Source organism: Gordionus sp. m RMFG-2023, chromosome 2, assembly GCF_954871325.1.
Source record: "Gordionus sp. m RMFG-2023 chromosome 2, tfGorSpeb1-WG-v2, whole genome shotgun sequence".
NCBI classification, from domain to species: Eukaryota; Metazoa; Nematomorpha; class Gordioida; order Chordodea; family Parachordodidae; genus Gordionus; species Gordionus sp. m RMFG-2023.
In genome coordinates this window covers 8,505,633-8,529,531 of record NC_088776.1, presented here as the reverse complement: position 1 = coordinate 8,529,531, position 23,899 = coordinate 8,505,633, and the positions used below count along the sequence as shown (strand labels likewise).

At 26.8% G+C, this 23,899-nt stretch overlaps 1 protein-coding gene across 4 annotated transcripts in view; it reads right to left on the bottom strand.

The window, feature by feature from the left end:
* The window catches only part of LOC135925091 (uncharacterized), a 45,824-nt gene that overhangs the window by 720 nt on the left and 21,205 nt on the right, over positions 1–23,899 (bottom strand). The window contains exons 1-25 of one of the 4 annotated variants that reach the window (XM_065460265.1): positions 20,257–20,440; positions 14,530–14,644; positions 10,889–12,796; positions 10,564–10,796; positions 9,783–9,891; positions 9,099–9,431; positions 8,856–9,008; positions 8,141–8,790; positions 7,586–8,062; positions 7,247–7,486; positions 7,001–7,207; positions 6,778–6,889; positions 6,383–6,663; positions 6,196–6,321; positions 5,951–6,135; positions 5,434–5,872; positions 2,762–4,292; positions 2,478–2,648; positions 2,173–2,354; positions 1,642–2,066; positions 1,118–1,532; positions 911–1,000; positions 808–864; positions 628–740; positions 71–427 (exon numbers count right to left, since the gene is read on the bottom strand). In XM_065460265.1, the coding sequence (XP_065316337.1) occupies positions 71–427; positions 628–740; positions 808–864; positions 911–1,000; positions 1,118–1,532; positions 1,642–2,066; positions 2,173–2,354; positions 2,478–2,648; positions 2,762–4,292; positions 5,434–5,872; positions 5,951–6,135; positions 6,196–6,321; positions 6,383–6,663; positions 6,778–6,889; positions 7,001–7,207; positions 7,247–7,486; positions 7,586–8,062; positions 8,141–8,790; positions 8,856–9,008; positions 9,099–9,431; positions 9,783–9,891; positions 10,564–10,796; positions 10,889–12,796; positions 14,530–14,632 (8,897 nt within the window). In that variant the 5' untranslated portion in view covers positions 14,633–14,644; positions 20,257–20,440. Of the gene's footprint in view, positions 1–70; positions 428–627; positions 741–807; positions 865–910; positions 1,001–1,117; positions 1,533–1,641; positions 2,067–2,172; positions 2,355–2,477; positions 2,649–2,761; positions 4,293–5,433; positions 5,873–5,950; positions 6,136–6,195; positions 6,322–6,382; positions 6,664–6,777; positions 6,890–7,000; positions 7,208–7,246; positions 7,487–7,585; positions 8,063–8,140; positions 8,791–8,855; positions 9,009–9,098; positions 9,432–9,782; positions 9,892–10,563; positions 10,797–10,888; positions 12,797–14,529; positions 14,645–14,722; positions 14,747–20,256; positions 20,441–23,899 lie in introns of those variants that run through there. The other 3 variants (XM_065460268.1, XM_065460267.1, XM_065460266.1) reach the window with 3 other exon arrangements.

The following is a 23,899-nucleotide window of genomic DNA, read 5'->3' as shown; positions in this document are numbered from 1 at the left end:
AAAATTATAATTAGAAGCTATATATTTATTACTATTTATAAAAAAAAATTATATAGCGATCTTAACTCACTTAAATATTTCAGAATAATTATCGTTGCTTTTTGAATCTCCTTCGTCGATTAATCTCTCGTTTTCATCAATTTTCTCCATCGAATCATTATCGATCGTCTGCTCTGCGTCTTCCTCCTCGCTTTTCTCGTCTTTTTTGGTTTCGCGTAATAATTCGTCATAATTTTTAGGTTTCCGCCCACGTTTTTTCTTAATGACGGTCACAATTTTCTCGGAATGAGCCGCCATCTTAGAAGGTCTTCCGCGTTCGCGTTTCCTGGCGGAAAAATTAGACTTAATTTTTATTTCCACAGCTCTAGAAGGATTGGTTCTCGTTTGTTTAACGCATACAGGACATTTCCATCGCAATTTCGATATTCTACATAAAATATGGATGATCGGTAAGTGCTTATAATATAAACCTTTATTATAGAGTGTGATAAAATACAGCTTTACTTTAATTAATTAACTAAAATTATTTCATAAGTAAATTCATAATTATTTAATTACAAATTAGAAAACCAAACGATATTTTATTTACAATGAGTGATAACATAATTATTAAAATAAATTTATAACTTGGTTATAGGGGGTTCAAAGCAGTATGGGTGGTAGTTTCTACTACATTTATCACATTTTAATAATTTTTTGTGTTTTTTGCCGCATATACAACAAAGTGTTTGGTTAATTGCCTAATTTTTTTATGTATAAAGAATAACGATTATTTTAAGAATTTTAGAAAAAAAATGTTAGTTATACCTTAGAAATGCATTGATAGCAAAACCAATCACCTTTGGGTATTATCTCCATTTTGGGCTAAAAATGGAAGATATTTTAAATCAGTAAATATATTTTTAAATACTTTGAAACAATATGTGTGATATCCTCTGTCACATCCATCACATAATAAAAGCTTATCTTCGTCATAACCCATCAAACAGAATTGACAAAACTATAATTTAAACATTATATAATTTCATTATTCATTGTTTTATCTATTTATGTTCATATATAAATAAAATAAAAGTATCAAAAAAAGATAGGAAAAAAAAATCTTTTTATTATTTACCACTTTCATAATAGATTTTTCCCAAGATATAGAATTTTTTAAAATCTTAAGGCACAAATGCAATTGAGAAGCGTTGGTAACATTGGCCAAAGCGTTTCGCCATTTGACAAGCGGAGGGTGTATAAATGGTTCTGAGATTGGATTGACTATTGGTTCATTACTTGACGCAGATATTTGAGCATTTTTCGTATGTATTGGAGCATCGTTCAGGCGGGTCTCCTCCATTAAAATTTGAGCGTTTACGGAGGTGTTAACATTATTCTTCAGGTTAGTTAACGCGCTATTAGAAAATTTTGATTGTATATCGGCGTCGGTTTGAATTTTAATCGCTTCCGTAGCCTCAATTTTGTTGCTCTTATTTCCGTGCTCGTTGTACCATTTGAGGGCCGCGCTGACATTTAATCGGTCCTTATTACTATTAGAGAGTTAAATTTTAAATTTGACAAAAAATGGCGTCTAAAATCCACATTCTATTTTGAATAATATAAGTAATAAATATAATAATTTATTTTTAAAAAAAATACTTTTTATTAAGTGGAGATTTTAGGTACCGTCTTTCAATCCCCTTTTCTAAGCTTTCTAATCTTTCAATAGCGCATTTTAAAGGGCATAAAACTCTTTTTCCAATTTGCTCATCTTCATGATATACAGTATCATTCTTGGATGTAAGAGGCAAAATGGCAAAATTTTCGTGATTTACAGTGTGATCGTTTGAAATATCGAGATTAACATTTTCTTTATCATTATTATTAACAGTAGAAACGTCACCATTATTGCTATCAGAAATAACGATGTCGTTATTTATTTTCTCAATATCTCGAGGATCTATAGTATTGCGAGCTATTTTAGTTGATTGTTCCGATAAAGCTATAGCTTTGGGGAGGTCCCGCAAAGATTTTACCCAAGTTACGGAAGGGTCGTAGCTTAAGGAAGTATTTGGTTTCCAAAACTTTTTTTATTTTTCAAAAAAGTATTAAAGTTATTAAATAAATATTTTAAAAAATCCCTACAATAATTTTTCAAGTCAAATTTTAGGATATTTAAATTGCTTTTACCTTGGATTGCATATTTGAAGCGCTCACCCTGCTCTCTAAGCTCTCCACGGCTTTCAAGGCTTCAACATCACATTTTACAGTAGTCTTCGTCTCATTTTCAACTTTAGAATCATTTCCTATATCTGTAATAGAATCTTCTTTTTCTTTCGCGGATTCTTGAAAACTTAGCAAATGTGTTTTGACTATAAAAAATATTTTTAGGTAGATATTTAAAAAAAAACTAAATAAAATTTTCATAACAGTTATATCTATTAAGGTTTAAAATGTAATGAATAAGGAATTTGTTAATGAAATTTGTTTTATACTTTGATTAGTGCTCTCTGGTGAGCAAACCAATTGAGTGAGTTCCATTAATTTGTGCAAGTTCTTGTACAATGTCTTTTCTCGAATACCTCTCACGTTTAAATTTCTGATAAGCGAATCAAGTTGGTCGGGATTATCAATGAACCACCATTTATTGGTATAACTTTTCCAATCTATTATTTATTTATATATTTCAAAAATGATTTGAATAGAGAATCATTTATTTGAATTAAAAAATAACAATTTTACAGCTTGTGTTTTAAAATAAAATATATGGATAACTAACTTTTAGGGTCTAGTGTTTGAATTGGTAAAGCGGGCTCATTAACATTCTTGACATCCGCACATTCCCCTGATATAATGTTATTCGAAGAATCGTCCTTAGATTTATGTACAATAACATCAGAATTTAAATTGCCTTGATCACTTATGCCTATTGCCAGATTTTGGTTGCAATTGTTAAGTAACATATTATAATTATCGCATTCAACGCAGCCATTAGAGGTTGTGATGTTATGGTTTTTGGAGTGATTAAACATCGTCAAGAATTTCTTAAAGCTAACTAAATTCGGGTTGTCAAATTGCGGCGAATTAAGTGGAAGTGGATTTTGAACAGAATTGATAGGTAAAGTGGGTAGAAGACCAATAGTATTTGATTCTTGGAGAGGTTTATTAATTAAATTTGATTTTTGAATAGCTTTCGAGAGTTCGCTATTGAGCCCTTGAAAATTAAGAGAAGTGTTGGCGTGATTCGTCATCTTCGATCTAGTATCTTCGTGACCGGAAATTATGCCAACGTTTGAATCCGGTGCCAAACTGTCTAAAACATTTTTAAATGTGTCAAAGCTTTGATTGTTGATCATAGTCGTTGTGTCATCTACAACTGTCTGTTGAGAAGGTGAAACGTGATCGTTAAAATTGATGGTATCTTTAGTGCTATCTAAAGGCGGGTTTATATTCGAATTCTGAAGAGCGTTGGTGTCTATGATATCCAAATCGTCTAGTTTTATGCCAACTTTATTGAGAATTTCCTGGTTTGATTTGATCAACTCGATCAAAGTGGAACGATTATTGAGAAGGGGAATGAGCATGGTGAGCATCATTATCGCGTTTTGATTATTGCTGTTATGGTTATTATTTAGAAAATTGTTATTGGATATGTTGGCGATCGCATTTGCATTACGATTAAATTTGTTTTCAGGACAAAATTTATAACTTCTATCGGATTCATTATTTCCAATAATTTTAGGGGCATCAATATTTTGTGTATTTTTTAAAATAATTTTCTCGGTACTGGGAGAGTCATCTTTGATTGGTTCGCCGCAATTTTTATTATTATTAGTATTGTTTATTGGATTGGTATCACATAATAATTTAACATTTGGCTCATCATTTAAGGTAGGATAAGCAGTCTTGGAGGTAATATTGATGTCTTTAATTTGATTATCAGAGAGAGAGTTTGGATTACTAATTATACTATCATTATCAATATTGATTGATTTTAAAACATTTTTCTCACTATCTTCGTTGCTCTTATCAATTTCAATCACCGAATGATTCATAAAATTCTCACAATTTTTGAAAAGGTTATCAGAAGGCATCTCGGAATTATCGCGAGATCCTTTATGTAAAATGTTAAAATTTAACATGTTATATTGATTGGTTTTATAAAAAGCGTTTCTGTCTTCCAGAGTTGATATTGCATCTCCACCAATATTCATTAAACATTCAAAACCAGTCTTATTTGGCACCTCAAGTTCACCTTCTGTTTTTGTATCTATGCCTTCAACCAAGAAGGCTCCCAAATACGGCAAAATCTAGAATTTTAATTTTAAACAGATACATTTTTGGTATATTTTAGTTATGCGGAGGCAACAAAACCGTTATACAGGAATGAACCTTAACTTTTAGAACAAATCATGTTATGCATACAATTAAAAATTTAAGACGATATAATTTGTCATTAAAACTTCACCTGGGGAGTTATTATATTAAACACTCTTCTTCTCTTCCATTTATTTAATTTTCTTTTAAGTGATTAGTTTTTTTTTAACATTTGAGAAGATATGTAAGATTTAAATCTTAAATTGATATTATTTTCCCTTTTTTATTTCCTTTTTTGGCATTTTAATTTTATATTTAACAAATATATATCAAATTGAAGAGAAATGATGTAGAGCGTTGAACGTTATTGATTTTTTTATGTGTTTTATTAAAATATGAGATAGCGTTATAATTTTATCCTTATATACAAAAAAAATTGTTGTTTTTAGGTAGCGTCTGTGGCATAGTAGGTTCATTGCATGTATCACAATCCGATAAATCTGAGAATCTAGCAAGGGTCATGTTTTTTCTAAAGCTACTAGTTCCGTCCTTGGGGAATGATATATAGTAGGTCGAACTTGACCACTTGATTCCGTAGATATAGCGTTATTATATTTTAATAAATTTTGGTCGTTGTGTAGCAAGTGGACTAACGTCATGTATCATTACTCCATGAATGAAAGCTTTTATTAATTATAAGGTCCTAAGGCTTTAGCCCGAATGGCCTTCTTCTAATTATCTATTTCTAATCTTCACACTCATATCAAATAATATATTCAAGTTTGGTGTCGATAAATTTTTTTTTATATCAAAAAAAATTGAAATAAAAATTACAAAAATCTTTAAAACCCTAAATAATCTTTTTTATCGAGATGAAACTTTGATAGATAACGGTTCAAGTCCCCGGTTATGTAAATGAAAATATTATAACATATTGATTTATAAAAAGTAATAAAACTTAAAGTTACTCTTTAAAATACACAAAATATTGTCACACAAGTATATTCCAAAGAATTTTAATATTTTCAACAAAAAAAATGGTATTTAAAAAATCACTGGGTTTTTAAAATAGACTAGAAAACCAGAAAGCTAATACTTTACAATAAAACTATAGAATTATAATTTGTGCTATACCCAATATCTCCTTTTGAATCTGTCTTGACCCACACACGAGCTCCTGATATGGGAATTTATTTTAAATAATTTGCAACGATATTCAGTTTGAAGCTGGTATAAGTTGTCCATGTTATTTATAGGTCCTTTTTCGGCGGCAGATTCCCCCTCAATCATTTTATCGTCAGTTTCCGGAGCAGTTTCATCCATAGTAACTAAAGGCGGTATAATGTCATCTTGTTTGGAATCATTTGTTACAGGGAGAGTTTCATCTTTGATCACGGAAATTGGTTCTTTAGTTATGATAGGTGCATCATCGAGTTTGCTCTCACTATATATAATATCTTCATTTTGAATTTCCGAAAAGTTTAATATTTCTTGGTCATTTTTCGAAGCATTTGTTTCATTTATCGCTTCATCGTCTATAGGATTTCCAAAATGGCCATCAATAAGCTTCATCCTATAAATAAATCAATATATTCAAAATATAGGTATCAATCATTTTTTTAAGATTTAATTAAAAAATAAGTTAATTTACCTTCTAATCTGTCCTTCGTTCAGCCACTTATCTTTTCTAATTACGGCCATTTTATCTAATTCTTGATCGATTTTATACATTATATCGGGACTATCCAATAACCGATCGCATAAAAATGTTAGTACCCATACTTTATGAGAAGTACTTAAGGATAAAAGTGTGATTGACGTGAGTTGTTCTGACACCTATCAAATATATTCAATAAAAAAAATTTAAGTTTCAAAATATTTTAATGTGATGCGTACCTCTTTTCCTTCTTCCGTTAAACCAAAGTATTTACAATATATGTCAATATAAAATCTGACAAACTCCGAAACAGTACTTCGATCAAATTCCGTTTCTTTGAAGGATCTTCCTAGTATGGTGAGATTCTATGATTTTAAAAAAAAATATAAAAATATTTAATATCACCACATCACGCTTTAATTTTACTTGATTAATGTAATTAATATCAATCTCATTGAAAAATTTATTGCCAGTGGGCTTGTTTTGTTTTGACTCTTCTTCGATACCACTCCTCGGGTAGCCATCGTTATCGTGAGAACCTGCTAAATCGGAAAAAGAAACCGATGGCAAGAGTTCGTTGTTCTGGTACAACTTTCTCGTCAGTATTAAAACTATGTCGATATAACTTTGATCGCATTCCTCGTCAACTTCCGAAGTGAACAATGAAGATTGCATGGAGTATAAACTGTATTTATCACTGGATATATCTAAAAAAAATTTAGTACACAGGATGAAATTTAAAAGCATTACTAAAAAAAATATATAAAATTAGTATAACTTTATTATTCAATCTAAAATAATTATTTCAAATTTTAAGATACCTATTTTCAAAACGTCGTGAAAATTGTGTATGAATTCAACCACCATGATTAACTGAGAAAAGGTGTTCGATCTTAATTTGATATCGGGTACTGGCGGGAAGTCTGGCAAGGGCTTTTATTTATTATAAGAAATTATATTATAATTTTTTATTACAACATTTCGAATATACTTATACGATGTAAAAGTTTTCTAAATGATAAGACATAAGAGTAGATTGTATACTTTTGAATTGTGAATTATCTCCAAATCATCTCTTGGTTTATTGAACTCCTTAGCTATAATCAACTCGACCCTCTTTTTAAACATCTTCATTTCTCTATAATCATTTTTCATTATAGTCGATTGATTAGAACAAATGTTGTGCCGCCCTAATTCTTCAGATTCTTCCTTGTATGGTTCGGAATTGATAGACTTTGTACTCAAGGAATTCTATATAAAAATATATTTTTAATTTTTAAATCGGTTTACTGTCAAAAATACCATATCCAGGTGGTATTTTTCATCCTTGAATGAGGAATTCCTCCAAGACTTGACGGGGCTAATATTCAAGCTGTTATTGTCTTCTGTTTCGTTCTTGATATTGCTCACATCATATACATCTTTCCCATTCTCGCTATATTTTCTCGTCTCATTTTTGATTAAATTATGATGCTCAGGTGATAGCAGTTTTGTTTTCTCAGATTGCGTTGAAGGTGTCGTGATAATTTTCTATATAGGTAAGCAAAATAAAATAAATAATATCAGATTTATAGCTTCATATTTATGTTAATAGATATATTCTGAAATGAATTTTTGATTATTGTTTACATGATGTATATCGCTGATTTTAGAATCGTTCACCCAAGAACTACCTTTTTTGTCGTCTACGCTTTCATCATTGAGCGCGGTAAAGTTAGCGGTATTGTTAACATCGAAGAGGCATTGTGGAGAATATTTAGTTCTACTACGTTTTCCGGTGAAAAATTCAGGAGATATAGAACATTCCATCTCACCCAGATTAAGGTTGCCAGACGATTTTAATGGGTCTGTATTGTTATCCCGCAATTTCCTTTTTTTGAAATCCTTAAAAAACTTATGGTCGGCACCTATTTCCAGAGCCTCCTTGTGGCGTTCTTCTAATTGGTTCGTATCTTGGAATCTAAATTTTCCGACAAATTCGGGATTATTTAAATCGATTTCGGTGGTCAGCATGCCCTTTTTGTCCTTGCCGTTATTATCATTATAACTCTGCAAAAGTTCTCCAAGCATTTCTTTAACCTGTTTTTCATTGTAACTCACCAGTTTCTATAAAAAGAAGAATAAAAATATAAATAATTAATTTTTTTTTAAAAAAAGAAAACGAAATAAATATAAAATAATTACGTGAGGATTCATATCGTCGTAACGGTAAAAGGTTCCAACCAATATTTTCGAACTAAAACTGAAATGAAGCCTGGAATTAAGGGCACGCACCCAGTTGCTATCCTTTGCTTCCCTATCTATGATCACCTTATTGTTTTCATTTTCGATGGCAACGTTATCGGGACATTCCTTGCCGGCTTTGGCTATCAGTCTATCCATGTACCTATCCACATCTTGGTAAGATCTGAGTCGTTTTCCGCAGGGGCTCACATATACAACTTCCCCTTTTATCATAGCTTTGAGGCTTCGGGTTTTATCCGTTAAACAAGCGTCGTTGGGGTGTATAGCAAAAATCGGGAGAGACCCTAAAAGTCTTCTAAATTTTACAGCTTTTATCAGTGTTTTGCGCTTGAAGCCGCCACCGAAATACGGGTCAAGAGGCACATAAAAGACAGATGAGTCGCCACGATTTTTATGTAATGGTATTTGGGACATTTCCGTTAAAGTGCCGGGTAATTGATGCGGTTGGGACAAGGAAGGAAACAATTTGGGACTGGAAGTCAAAGTGGATTCAGGCAGATGGTTATGTTCGGAGTTAAGTGATTTTATAAGATCTATATTATAAGGGACGTTTTTGCAAACTCGTCGTTTGCGCCTTTTTTTGGGAGGAACTGTTTTAAAATATCGTGTTAATTTTATAAATTAATATATTTTTATATTTTTAAAGTTTAATCACCATTGCTTTCGGTGGAAAGTGCGTGGGTATTTGCATTGGATGAATAGTCCATTTTTTTAGACTCAGGATTATTAAGGACTTCCTCCACGAAATTAAAAGATCTGTTTTGGTCGTTTTTATTACTCGATGATTCGGAAACGTGCAAATCTTCATCTAATAGGAGCATATAAAAATAATATATTAAAAATCAATTCGATTAACTATTCTTTAAAAAAAGAAGAAAAAGCATGATTCAAATCTTACTAATCTTCGAGCCTTCCGTCGGAGTTAAATTTTTACGTTTGACAGTTAAAGATAATGCCTCATTTTCTGTATCGCGTGCGATAGTATCGTGGATATCCATCGGTAATTTGTTAATTATATCAGCAAGGTTTTCATCGTTATTATTGAAATAACCATTCCTAGAAGTCATAAAATTGTTGATTTCATTGGAGGCCGCAATTTTGCCCTCGTTAATAAATTGTTTTTGAAAATCGTCCAAATTTCCACCCCTCTTCATTTGCTCTTGCATCAAAAAGGGTAATAAAAATGGAGGAGGAATGGGAGGAAATAATTGGGAATTCATGCCAATCATACCTTAAGTTTGAAGTTTCAAAAAAAAAGAAGTTCTCGCATTATTATTTTTTTTATTTGAGAATAAACAAATTATTAATTATATTATATATTCGTTATATTGTTGATAATATAGCCTATTTTGAAGATAAAAGTATAGATAAATTTAAAATACATAGAAATAAGAATAAATTAAGTCGAATAGAGTAATAAATATAAAGTAAAAAAAATTTTTTTGTAATTTTTTTTATTACGATATTATTATAGATATAAAATAATATATTATTAGAATATAAAAGTATATATATTTTTAAAAAAAAATATCGGAAAAACAAAAAAAAATGGTTTTTTAAAAATAATATATATATTAATAACTTTTTTGGTCTTCCTCGTTCAAATTTGGCATTAGAAAAGTAGGGGGAAATGGCGGAACCATAAAAGGCAAAAACTTTAGAAAATTCTGCTCATCACTTTCTTTTACATTCTTAATATATATTGATAAAAACAAAAATATTAAAATGATAAAATCGAGAAATTAAAATAATAATAATACCTTATCTTACATATAAAAAAATAATTTTAATTTAATATAATTTTTTTTATAAAATTTATGTCTCATTATTTTGTTTCTATTATATAATTCGTTTACATTTAAATAATGTCCAGATAAGAAGACATGTGGGGGAGGGGGATACATCAAAAAATTACTAAAATCAATAGGGAAAGTTAAATTATTCAAAAATAATAATTATAGTAATTATAATTGATCAATATAATTAAAGGGTTAATAGTCAGTAGTGACTACAACGACTAAAAAAATAATATATAAGTTTTAGGTAATCTTTTTCCAATCCCATTACTGACCCTTTTTGTTGAACAATTTTTCGTCCGATCTAGATATTACTAGTTTTAGATGAAATACTGCTAAATCCTGTCTAAGTTTATATTATTTCGATTTTATTCAAAAAAAAAAAATTGCGATTGAGATGATAGTTTTTCCCTAGTAATTACTCAGCTATACTAATCTGACTAAGTCCTATCCTAGCTGGAAATCTTTGATCGTCCAAGATTGAACTAAGCTCTAAGACACGTATTGTGTCCTAATAAAAGAGATTAATTGGTTTGTGCATGTAAACATTAACATGAGAAAAAAAACCTTAAAATCCGGATCAGCGATAGAATAGTCAATTTGGTTTTGAACATCGTTAATAAGTTGATTAACATTAAGGGGTCGGTTATCAAGGACATCATTTGCGCTTTTTGGTTTGATCGAGGCAAAGGGTAATTTACTAGGTTCGCTGATTGGGACATTACTATTTGCATTTTTGTACTTTGCCCTTTTGGGATTCTTGTTACATGCCCCGGGAGGTCTACCACGGGCCTTTTTAACTGATATAATTTTAAGTATTAGGTTAATAATATTGTTTTTATGAAAAAACAACGCATAAATAATGCATAAGAAGAAATCTATAATAATTTACCTGGAGTTGCGACTGGGTGGGTATTAAAGTTATCCCCGCTATCATTCAAGATTATTTTATCTTTGATAATAATATCTTCGGGATTAAGAGATTTTTCCAAATTGTTCTTTGACAGAGGGGTTGACGTAGAATCACTAACATTATTGTTGATTTCGTTGTTAACTCCACTAGCCATCGAGTTTTCGCTAATGATATCCTTGCTATTGAGCGATGGAGATTTATCAGGACCGGGGAAAGATGCCCTCGAGAGAGCGGACATGTTTGACATATCGCGAAATAATGACTCATTGGTGGAGAAGGCCAAAGTTTGGGATACGTATTTGGCCAGGAAATCTTTTGCCATATCGGGTGAAAATAAAGGGAATGGAAGTGTAGGCGCGTTGGACTCGAACTTAGTTAAATCCGATTCTTGGTTAAATTTTGATTTTGAAGCCGAAGATGAAGTTGTAAGGGCATCGTCGTTCATTGGATCCTTTTCTTTAATTTCTTGTTTCTCGGAATCAAAACTTTTATTGTTTATAGCTGTTTTGCCCAAAATGTTATCGATGCAATGAAAACGACCACGTTTAGCATCGCAAGAGATCTCCTCTTTAGGTTTATCTAAAGTGGGAATGGTAGCATTTTCACGTAATGCATCAGTAGGAGAATTATTCGTGTTAGATTTGTTCAAGTTCAAATTTTGAGTTTGTCTGCTCGTATATTTGCGCTTTTTTAAAACTGGTAGGCCATTATTCGCAACTGGAATTTTTTGTTCAGGGGAACAGTTTTCCGTAGGGGGTTTAAAATTTTTAGACGGCGTTTTGTAGGCTTCAGGACTCATCTCTCTGCCATCAAATCTTGGTACTTTCGAATGATTAACCGGCCCATCGAAATTGGGAAAGGGAAAATAAGGAAGATTGCTGTAGAACGGATTATAATAGTCCATAAAGGGGAGCATGGGAAAGGACATTGGAGAATCGTTATTAGTACCAAGGGGAGCCGATCGCACGAAGGGAAATAAATTGGAAGCCATTTGATCTTTCAGGTTCTGCATATTTGGAAAGTTATAATCATTTTGATCGGGCTGTGAATTGTTTTTGCGAATATTTTTACTAGCTTTTTGTTTGACTCTACTATTGTTGGGGATAGCTTTATCTGTTTTTAAATCCACCTCAAAGGGAAGCGGCATAAAAGGATAATTGGGAAATTGATGCGATGTGGGATCGATCGTAGGATCGAATAATGGCGGAGCGGAAAAAAATGGTGGACGAAACATGTAAGGATGAGCAGGATTTGAAAATTGAGGCGGATATTGTGAGCGCATACCACGTTGAAATTGTGACCACCAGGCATCGTTTAAGTTCTCCGGTTTATCCATGTTAACGGGGAGATATTCCGCCTTAGGTGGAATAGCCTCGTGTTGGATACAGTTATTAAGATTCAAATGGCTACTCTTATTATAAGCAGCCGCGTCGATTTTATCGTTGTTTGAGCGCTTCACTTTTTCGCGAATTTTCTGTTTTAACTTGACCAATGAAGTAGGAAGAGAAGGACCGCTGTCCTTATTATCTTTTGGGCGTCCCTCTGTGTCTTCCCGATAGTAATCGAGACCGTGGTCATTTGAATCTTTTAACGAATTGTCTCTCTTTACGTTAGCTTGAATATTTCTCTTAATGTCAAGGGCGCTATTTTGGTTATTTTTGGAATAATGCAATGGATCAGAATGAGTGGGCGTGGACCTGATTTCTTTATCGAAATAGGCTTGATTCGGGGGATAAAGGTGAGAGGGCATCATAGGCATCAGATTTTGGGGATCTCTGGCAAAATATGGTAACATCGAAATATCGTAGTTAAATGGCGATGGATACGGATTATCATGGTTGAATAAATTGGGAAGCGGAAAATTGAGTTTAGACATATCTATCAAACCTTTATATTTTATAAATGGCAGCAAATATTTTTAAAATGAGGTTTAAATTAACATATTTTGTTTTTTTTTAAAAAAAATAGTAACAAACTAAAAATAATGTTAAAGTCAATTTATGATTATTGCTTGGGTTTGGTAAAATTATAAACATTTATCAGGACCCAAAATTGTAATGTTAAAATGGGCTTAATACATTATATATAATTCTAAAAATTAACGATTATAAATTATTATATATTATGAGAGATCTGCAAGCCCATCCCGGAAGGTAGTGTTGATAAATCACTTAATTTTTAAATAAGCTCCAACTTTTAGCCTAAAAAAATAACTTAGAACCCTCCGAGTTGAACCTAAACTTAGAATATGACACAAGTTTTTTTTATGGAGTGTGGCTAAAGATAGATGAAATACCAACACTACCCTGAATGGCTAGAGGTCTATTTGAGAAATTTACATTCTATTTAACAGTTGGAAAAGCATATGATGGGAGTGTTTTAAATTTACGGCTCATATTTTCCCTTTTAAAAAATAATTCTCAAATATATGGCTTAACCGAAAAAGATTTTAAAAATCTCGGGCCGGGTTCGAAGATTTTTTATCAACGAACCGATTCGAGCCTTAAAATTTTGACCTCTGCGTCGCGTACTCGTATAAAAATATTTTGAGAAAGAAAGGCAAAAAATAAATGGTTAAAAAATAAATTAAAATTTATTAATGGTGATCGGTTAAAATGATTCTTTTTTTTATTAAAAAAAATTTTTATAACTGCTAAAAAATATATATATATAAAATAAAAATTTTTTTAAAAATGAAACAAGCCAAAAATAACATTAATTTTTTTTTGTTAAAAAAAATATATATAATAATTTATAATGAAAGCTTTAGACATTAAAGAAGATCAATAAAAAAATATATATATGTAATATATTATTTCTGTTTTGTAGCTCAAAATATTTTTTTTAAAAAACTTATATTTTATTATTTTATAATAATATAATTAATAAATAATAAAAGTAAAATATAATTAAATTAGTAATAGTAATCCTTTCTCGTTTTCATAAGTTTAAATTGTTAACCAACTAACTATAACACACCGTAAATATTCACACGTGTAACTTATAAACGCTCAAAGAAAATTCCGTTAAAGCAAAAGAAATTACTTTTTTTTAAAAAATTAATAAAGATGTTCCAATTAAAATTTAGTCGATAGTTATATTCAACAAGTTTATGTATTGTCAATAATTTATATGATTCTAGTTACCAATTATACTAAAACTTAGTGTTGTTAAAAGGCTCGTTTTGAGCCGATTTTTAAAAACGGCTAACTCAATATTTTATCCAGAAAAATATTATGTAAGTCTGAAGATTTTGCTCATAGAAGGAAGAAAGGTATAGACATATATGGAAATCTCTAGGCTCAGGCAATATTTTGGCTAAAATATTGAGTTAGCCATTTTTAAAAATCGGCTCAAAACGTTACGTTTAACAACACTACTAACACTTATATCTTTTAAAAACTGATTCACATAAAAAATAATGATCTATGAAAAATAAATATCGCTAAATTTCTTTCTAAAGGCAAACTACTTTTTATTTATGTTCGCTTATTATTCTTATAATATTTTTAAAACATAATTAAATTAATGCATAAAAATCGTCAAAAGAGAAAATATTTTTTAAAAATACGAAATAAAATTAATTTTTTTAAAAAAAAATAAAAAAATATGTATATTACCTTGATTTTTTGTTGACTTTTTAATATCATTTCCCATAACAAGTTTAGGGTCATATTGCATGCGCTCTTTTAGAAACTGGTGAAATTTTTTGAAATCATCCATAGGCAAGTTTCCCTATTATACAATTAATGAAATAATTTGAGATAATAATTTATAAAGGTTTAATTAATAACAATATTTTTTAAAAAAAACCTGTTTAAGTCGAAATTTATAAGCATTGATTTAAGGATTCTTTTTATTAAATTTAAAAAGAGTTCAAATGATTATTTTTATATAATGTATTGTCTCGTATTCACAAATAATTTTACAAATTTTTGAAATTTTATTTTTAAAAAAACAAACAGATAATATCAACAAAAATTAAATTTATTTTCGATTTATATAATAAAAAAAAGAAGATGTTCAAAAAAAATAGAAAAACAAATTTAAGCTATAAAATATAATTTTAGCAATTTTTTTGGTAATCAGATACTTATCATGTTTTAAAAATTAGTTTTTAATTTTTTTTTATTGATTCGTTAATTTTTTAATATTTATATTTTATAAAATTAAATGAATATTATTTCTTTCCTTCTACTTCAATATTATATTATAAATATAATTTATATTTATTAAGGTTATTAAATTATATATAATTAATTTAAAAAAAGTACAGCAACATTATTATAATATTTAAATTAATTTATAAAATGTGTATCAAATCACAACATATTAAATTTTTTAAATATTATTATTTTATTAATAATGTTTCACTTTTTATATAAAAAAAAATATATTCTAGAAAAACATAACAAGGATTCGTTATTACAATAACGTTCAAAAAAAATCATTAAAATTATAAATAAAAAAAAAGATTTAAATTTTGTGTAAAAAAATAATATTTTTTTGAAAAGAAACTTGCCTAATTTAAGCACTCGGTAATGGGAGTATTAGGTCAGAAGGGAACTAGTAATCTTTTTCCTAATTTTCCCGAATATCGATAATTCAGATATATTATTAAATACCAAAAAAAAATTTTCCTTTTATCAAGCTCAAATTAAACAGGTTTTATATTTTATTATCTATAATAATAAAATATTATATAACGAAATTTTTCTTTTCTTATAATAATAATATAATTATAATATAAAAAAAATACGCTAAGAAAATAGATCTAGGTGTTTTATATTTATAATTTTAATTATATTATTAATTATATTTGTTTAAAAGAAGAAAATAAAAATTAATTTCATCAGTATCATATTTTTGTTAATATATTTATATGTAATAAAAAAATAAAGAATTTAAATTTTATAAAAATATTTATCGGTGAATAATAATATTTATTATTTATCTCTTCCTTCTTACTACTAGAAGGAAGATATATTTATTTTATTAAAATATAAATATAAAATTTATTTTTTTACTAAGCGCAATATTTTTTTTTAACATCTTTATAATATAAATGATTAAATAAATAAATTTAACACCAATTTATTAACTTATAGTATCATTATTGGTTTACATTTTAATAAATTAACAAAATTTTTTTACTTTTAATATACATTATATTATATTAATAAATAAAATATTATTCCCAAGGACAATAATAATAATAAAAAAAATTTGATTTTAAAACTCTTATATAATATTTATATCTTCGAATATTAAAAAATAAATTAATTATTTTTTTAATTCTAAATATTTGAAAACACCTTTTTTAAAAAAATATATATTATAATTGTTTTGTGATTTTAATTTTTATATCCTTTCCTTTTGTATTATTTATTTTTTTTAATTTTTTTATAATGTAAATAATCCTTATTTAAAATGAAATACAACTGCCAATAAAATATGAATCTTTTTTGAGACTTGGGAATGGGAGCATAATAAATTACCGAAATTTTTTAAATATTAAATGAAATTAATAAAGCAAAGAAAGAAAAATTCTTTTATAATATTAAAATATAATATTATAGAATTAATTAAGACTTACTTACGGTTAGATTTTGAATGTATATAAATTGTAGTGTATATGTGTAGGTGGTAATTAATGAATTATATAATCTTAATTTTACCTTTAAAATAATAAGTAAAAAAGGGATTAACTAATAAAATATAATTTATTATTTAATTTCAATTTTGCAAGAAAAAATAATTCCATTGTATAAAGAAAAAAATTTGAATTTTTATTTATATAATATTATTTATTTTTTTAAATATGATATGAATTTTTTTTATTTATTCATAATGTTTTTTTTTATTTATTGTAAAAAAAGAAAATTTATTTTCGTTTCACAGTACTAAAATACAACATTCTCTTTTTAATTTTTATTAATTTCAAATTTTTTTAAAAAATATAAAATATGTGGTTTTAATATTTTAAGAAAGAAATGCTTTTGATAAAATATTATATTATTGACTATCATATTGCATTTCAAACCCGACCCGTAGTTAAACGACTCGATTTTTAAAAATGGCTCTCAATATTTTAGCCAGAAAAATATTGCACAAGTCTCGAGATTTTGCTGGCTTGCCTAATGTCTTTCTGGCTAAAATATTGAGTTAGCCGATTTTAAAAATTGGCACACGAGCTGTTTAACAAGATTATACGGGGCTTATCATAAAATAATATTATTTTTAAAAGTTCGGATCGAAAAATAAACTAAAAACCGGACTTGTATAAATATTTTCTTTCGTGTCGGAACGATTAAAAACAAATTTAAAATCATAACATTTATTTTCTGCTCATATATTAGATGTAGTTCCTATGAAAAATAATTTTACATAAATGATATAGTTATATAAGCAATTATTTTTGGGGTCGCGTATAAATAATTTTTTCTTAATTTATATGGGCTCTTTTAGAAAAATATAATATTAAAATATTCGATTCGTAATTCCCAATCAAATAAGAATATCACATCGTAATACGAATAATTTGATTATTTTATTTAGTACACAACAAATACAATTTAAGCATTTTATTTATATATAAAAAGTCATTTATTCAGGACTATCCCAATTGTTTCATAGTGTTGTTAAACGGCTCGATATGAGCCCATTTATAAAAACGGCTAACTCAATATTTTAGCCAGAAAGAATATTGCCTAAGCCACGAGGCTTCGTAAATAGATGTATAAACCTTTTGCTATCTATCCAAAATCTTCAGTCTTGCGTAATATTTTTCTGGCTAAAATATTGAGTTAGCCGTTTTTAAAAATAGGCTCAAATCGAAGCGATTAACAACACTAGTTTCTTATTTTATTCCATTTTTGTTAATCATATTTGTGTTGTGCCTATAAAAAAAGACGCTCACGAGTTGCAAAGGTTATTATTTGCTCTGCTTTTGATTGCATATACAGTGTTGTGAAGATTTAGTTTATCCATAAATATGTTTTTTAACAATTTTTTGCAAGTCAATAATTTTATTTTCTAATAAATATTAAAAAAAGATATGGAAATGATCTGACCATTTGTAAATATGGAAAAATTAAAATTGGAATTTTTTTTTCCTAATCTGGGATTGAATAAATTTTAAATTCAATTAATTAAATCGTCTGTTTGCGAATTTGCACTTTTATCAACATTCGAACATATCCTTAACAGCCATAAATATGAAAGTTTCAAGAAAAACAAATATGCCGGTCAACATCATCGAGCGCTGGGGAAGTTAATTTGGTTTTAATTTAATTTTTGTCCTGGATTTAAAATTTTAGTGGAAATTCATAGGATCTTAAATCCTAAAGGTTTAATCATTTAAATTTAGTCGTGTTAGTTTCTCAAGCCCTTCTGTTTTGCACGAAAATGTCAAACCCTACGATCTACTTTCTAATCTAAAATCGACAGCTCTTATTAGGGCGATAAGGCTTAAATTATAGGCAGGAAAAGAACATCAGCATAGCCAATCCTAACGAGGGGATCAAACATCTCCGCCCGAAGATTCCCTTTTTTAAAAACGTATATTTTCCAGAGTTGTTAAAGGATCTAGATATAAAAATGTGGTATCTGTATCTAGATAGATTTTTGATTAAAATATCGGTATCTAGATATTATTTTAGACGATGTATCTGTATCTAGATCCATTTAAAAAGTAACTTTTAACAACTCTGATATTTTCCTTTATATTCTCTTTTATAAATAAAATTTTATATTTTCATATCTTATCTATCTATTATATTTTATTATGCATAATAAATTCATATTTTCATTTTATTTTGAAAAATGTAAAAAGAATAATAATAAAAAAAATGATCATTTTATACAATATAAATGCTTGCTGCTTAAAACACAATGACATAAAAATATATATAATATATACAATACGCGAATAATAAAAATTAGTAATTACTTTAACGATTTTTTTTATAAAAAAAAAGAAAAAAAAATTTACTTTAACTTTTAAATTCTTAATTTTGAATTCGATATTTTCATTTCATTACTACAGTATAAATATGATTTAGTTGTAAAACATTTCCATCTATTTTGTAACAACTTACTTAAAAATTTGTTTAACTTGCGGTTATTATTTATAGGATTTTCCATCCTAGGCTTATCATTCTTTTCACTAGTATTAAGGCATATCTCCAACCCTTTAGGGTTAGGGGTACTCGAGAAAATACATATAGAAATTGACACTGTAATTCCACCAACCGAGAAGGGTTTAACTCTATTAGCGGCTTCTGATAATTATAGCAAGTCAAACAATTTTATAAGAAAGTTGTTACATACAAATATATGAAAAATGTTTTACGACAAATCGAAATCATACATACTGTATTATGTTTTGATAATAATAAATAAGCATTGTTTTATTTTACTAAATTCCCTTTTACAAGACTTTCAAAAAAAAAGTAAAAAATGTTTTTTTATATATTTATTGTATCCTCTTAGATCATGAGGTGGTCATTAAAGAGGGATTATAATCAGATTCGAGTGTTGAAGAGGGAGAGGGTCAATATAAATAGTCATTTTATTAAGATAGGCAGCACATGTTGAAATGGTCAATTTTGTAGGTTCTATTGTATTTACATTTTTATAATTGGTGTTTTTATAATAAATTACTTTTTTATTTAGGTTTTATTTTGAAAAAAAAAATTAAAAATGCAATTTAAAAAAAAAAATCTTAAACAATGATATATAAAAAAATATGTATAACTTAATTTATTCGTTAAGTAAGTTTTGTATAAAAAAAATAACTTCATTTTAAAAAATATTTACAATGTATTTTATTGTATACATCAATTTTGGACGCAAAAAAATATATAAAGAAACATAATTATCATAGATATAATTATTACAAAAAAAATTACATTAGAGAAAAAAATATATATATTTTATAACCTAGTAATAATATTTTTAATTTCAAAATATAAAAAAATTGTTTGATATTAAGCAGATTAAAGAAAACGTAAAATATATTTTTTTTTTCAAGTTAACACTTTTTATTATCTACCTATTATATTTTATAATATATTACAGTGAAACTTTAAAATATTGACCAATACTTAATAAGAATGACAAAAATAAAGTCGGTTTTTTACAATTTCTAAATTAAGTTTAAAAAGTTTTATATAAAGATATCATCTCTCACAATGCTTATAATATGATAATAACTAATTTGATCGGCACTTTTCAACGAGTTAATTTAACAAAAATATATAAAATCATAAATATTAAAATGTAGCAATATTAGTTAGAATAAATATATAATAAAATATCAAATTTTTGAATGAGTAATGGATTACTTATTATTGGTAGTATTCCCAGGTAAAGGTGAATCCCTCCTCTTAGTAATATTTGTATTTGTATAATGATGTTAGGAAATCAAATAATTATTTTTTAAAATAAATGAATTAAATGATTAAAAGATATAAAAAAGAAGAACAAATTGAATTTATTATTATTTCTTTTGAACTGATAATAATAATATAAAATATCATTTATTATTTGAAGGTAATTTTAATTTTTTTTTTTAAAAAAAAATAAGTAAATATTATAGGTTTTGAAGAATAAAATATATAAGTTTTTCGTTTATTTTAGTATTTTTTTTTTAAAATTATTTATTAAATAAATTTTGAAAAAAATAATAATATAATTTTTTGAAAAAAGGAGAGAAAAAAAGAAATTTTTATTATTTTTATGCTGTAAGTTTTTATTTATTATATCAAAAAATATAAATTAAAAATTAACAGAGAAAAAGAAATAATGATTATTATTATTTTTATTATATTTTTGCAATATATATAACGTATAGTAAAAAAAATTATATTATACAAAAAAAAATAGAATATAGACTTATGTGTTTTATATAAAATAAAACATTTATATATATAAATAGTAGTAAAAAGGGGAACTAGAAAAAAAAAATTTATCGAAACAATTTTTTTATAATAATATAATTCATTAAAAAATGCCTTTTTATTTTTTAAATTACATATAAATATACTATTTATATGAAATAATCATATAATATATTTATTATATTATATATAGAAATCAATAATAATTAATGTTCTTTTGCAAATTATTACTGAGTAAAAAATATAATAATAATTTATAAGTTTTTATAGAATTTTTTTTTTATTATATTGGAAAATTTAAAAAAATAAAAAAATTTAATTATCATAATTTTGAATAATAATAATATAAATTACACAAATTTAAAATAAAAATTCAAAAAAGTTGGCAATTACAAAATATAACAAAAATTTATTCTTAAATTTTTATAATTATTTTATTTATGTACATTGTCAAAAAATAAAATTATTGCCAGATTATTTTTCTGTGTAAATTTTTTTTTTGTAAGGAAAAATTTCGCGATTATGTATTATTTATATTATGATATGAGCGAAATATTTTTTTTAAAAAATTTAATAAATTATTCAAAATTTTTTAAAATGATCGAAAAAACGAAATCCTTATCTTATTTTTTTTATTATTATTTAACATTTTTTTTAAATAATATATAAATAATAATTATTATTTTTTAATGCCTTTTTAAAAAAAATTTTCATTCATTCAAACATAAAATTTTTTTCATTATAATTCAGTCCAACTGGTACAATATATAAATAGTATTTATATATTTTATTATTTTTTTTTTAATACTTAAATTTAAAATAATATGAAAAATATATTTAAATATCGTTTTATAAATTAGCATTTAAAAAAAATAAAAATAAGAGTGACTAACCATTTAGGCCTATTCAAAAATGAATATGGAGAAACAATTATTCGATAATTTGAAAATAGTGGAATATTACTTTTTGTTTATTTTCAAAATTTTCTTAAACCATTTTGAAACTTTAAAATTAAATTATTACCCCTTTTAAAAAAAAAATTTGTCAACTGCTGCAAAGTAGCGCGCTACAAATGTAACTGCACTTTTCTAATAAATCATGTAATTTCGTTACTTTTTATGTTACTCTTAATTCTAAACTTTCTATTATATTCTAATATTTCGTTGATACCTCATTTAACTATTTTTTTTAGTTTTTATTTTATTTGTCGATTAGATATCTTCCATTAGATTGGATAAGTGAGGAATAATATGTGAATTTTATCATTCACCTTAAAAGCCAAATAAATAAAGGAAACAGTATTTGGTTTTTTTTCTGAGTAAGGATATTGATGAAAATAAGACTGTTTTGGAAATAGTGTTCTCAAGATAAATGAAAAATTGTTTTATTTGTGCTGAAGTGAGGAACTATTAAAATTCTTCTAGATAAAATGCCCATCTTTTAAAAAAAAAGAAGAAAATCTTAACTTTCCAAACATTAGACCCAATTTTTTTAAATATATAAAAACCTTACCATCCTAAATTTGAAAAATAGTCATCATCAAATTCGTTTAAAAAATATCAGTTAATATAGTATTTAGCAACGTTTCGGTACTTAAAAAAAATAAAGTATAACGCGGCGTTACTTTATTTAAAGATCAACCTAAGGACATTATATTTTAAAAATGTAAAGAATGTAGCGAGTATCATCTAAAGCTTTACACATTTTTTTTTACCTATAATTATCTGGACGGATAAAAAATTTATACTAAATTGCAAGAGTCTGTTAATGCTAAGTATGAGTAATATCTCCCCTCAATCATTATATAAATCAGAGACTTGCAGATATACCATTTGCACGGCCCAGCCCCGATTTTTTTTAAAAATAATTTCGGCCAGGCCCGACCCGAGTCTTCTATTTTCAGGTCAGGCCTGGATTTTTTTTAAATATTATTATTTATTTTTATAGGTAATAGTAGCGATTTAAAATATTTGATTTTTAAAATATACGGCACGGCTCGGTATATTTAAAAAAACTAGAATCTGGCCCGTGTATCCGGACCGGGCTCAGGTTCAGGCCAGTTGGTCTCTGATATAGGTTCCCTTCAGACCTAACTTCTACCCCCCCCCCTCCCAATAGCGAATGAATTAGAAATACCCCCTCAAGTTTTAATAAATTGACGGTAGCGTTTTCTGTCAATATATTTTCGTATAAATCATTTATAATATTTTTTTTAAAAAAAAATCAAATATTTCGAATCGAATACAAACAAAGAGTAAATTTTATTATCCGTATGAATATGTATAGTAAGAAATTCACTATTCGATTCTTACTCATTGAATTGTCTACTAATCATTGGCATCAGAAGCAATGAACAACGGGATGTTCTATTATTGATTGATTATTTTTAAGCTCTCCCTGTGTTTATTTTATTTAAATGAATTCAAAGTTGCTAAGAAAAACTGCCAATTCAGCCTTTTTAAAAAAATATATTTTCTGACTAGTGTTTACTTCTAAATTCTTATTTAAATATATATTTTATTTTATTATAATTTACTTTGTAGATATATTATATTTATCCAGTATATACTCGATTAGACTTGGATAAGGCTTCCACAGAACTAATAGTTTGATTTTTAAAAAAAGAAGTGAGCTATCACTTTTAAAGAAATCCCCAGAAAAATCGAAAATTGGAATTTCAATTCAGAAATCTCGCTCTTCTGACGATTAAAATAGTGAACAATTTCCAAGAGGTTTGTTTCAACAAAAAAAATAATAAGGAACATGAAGCTTGAGAAAGGTTGCATACTGCATCGGACCGTGAAATGATCTCTGATTAATCATTAAATATTTTGAAATAATTTCTCCAAATAATATCCCCGATTCATTAAATGCAAACACAGTAATCCCAACATTCCTGAATTCCGTTTATGGCCCTTCGCATACAGAAAAAATTTTGTAAAATTTTTTTTTAATATAGAATATTATAACTATTTGTGCCACTAATCCCTTAAACTTAAAAAATAAACTTAGCTCTTAAGCTTCTCAATTTTTTTTTATAAAAAAGGTGAAACCTCTGACTTTGATATATTAACATTAATTAACAAGA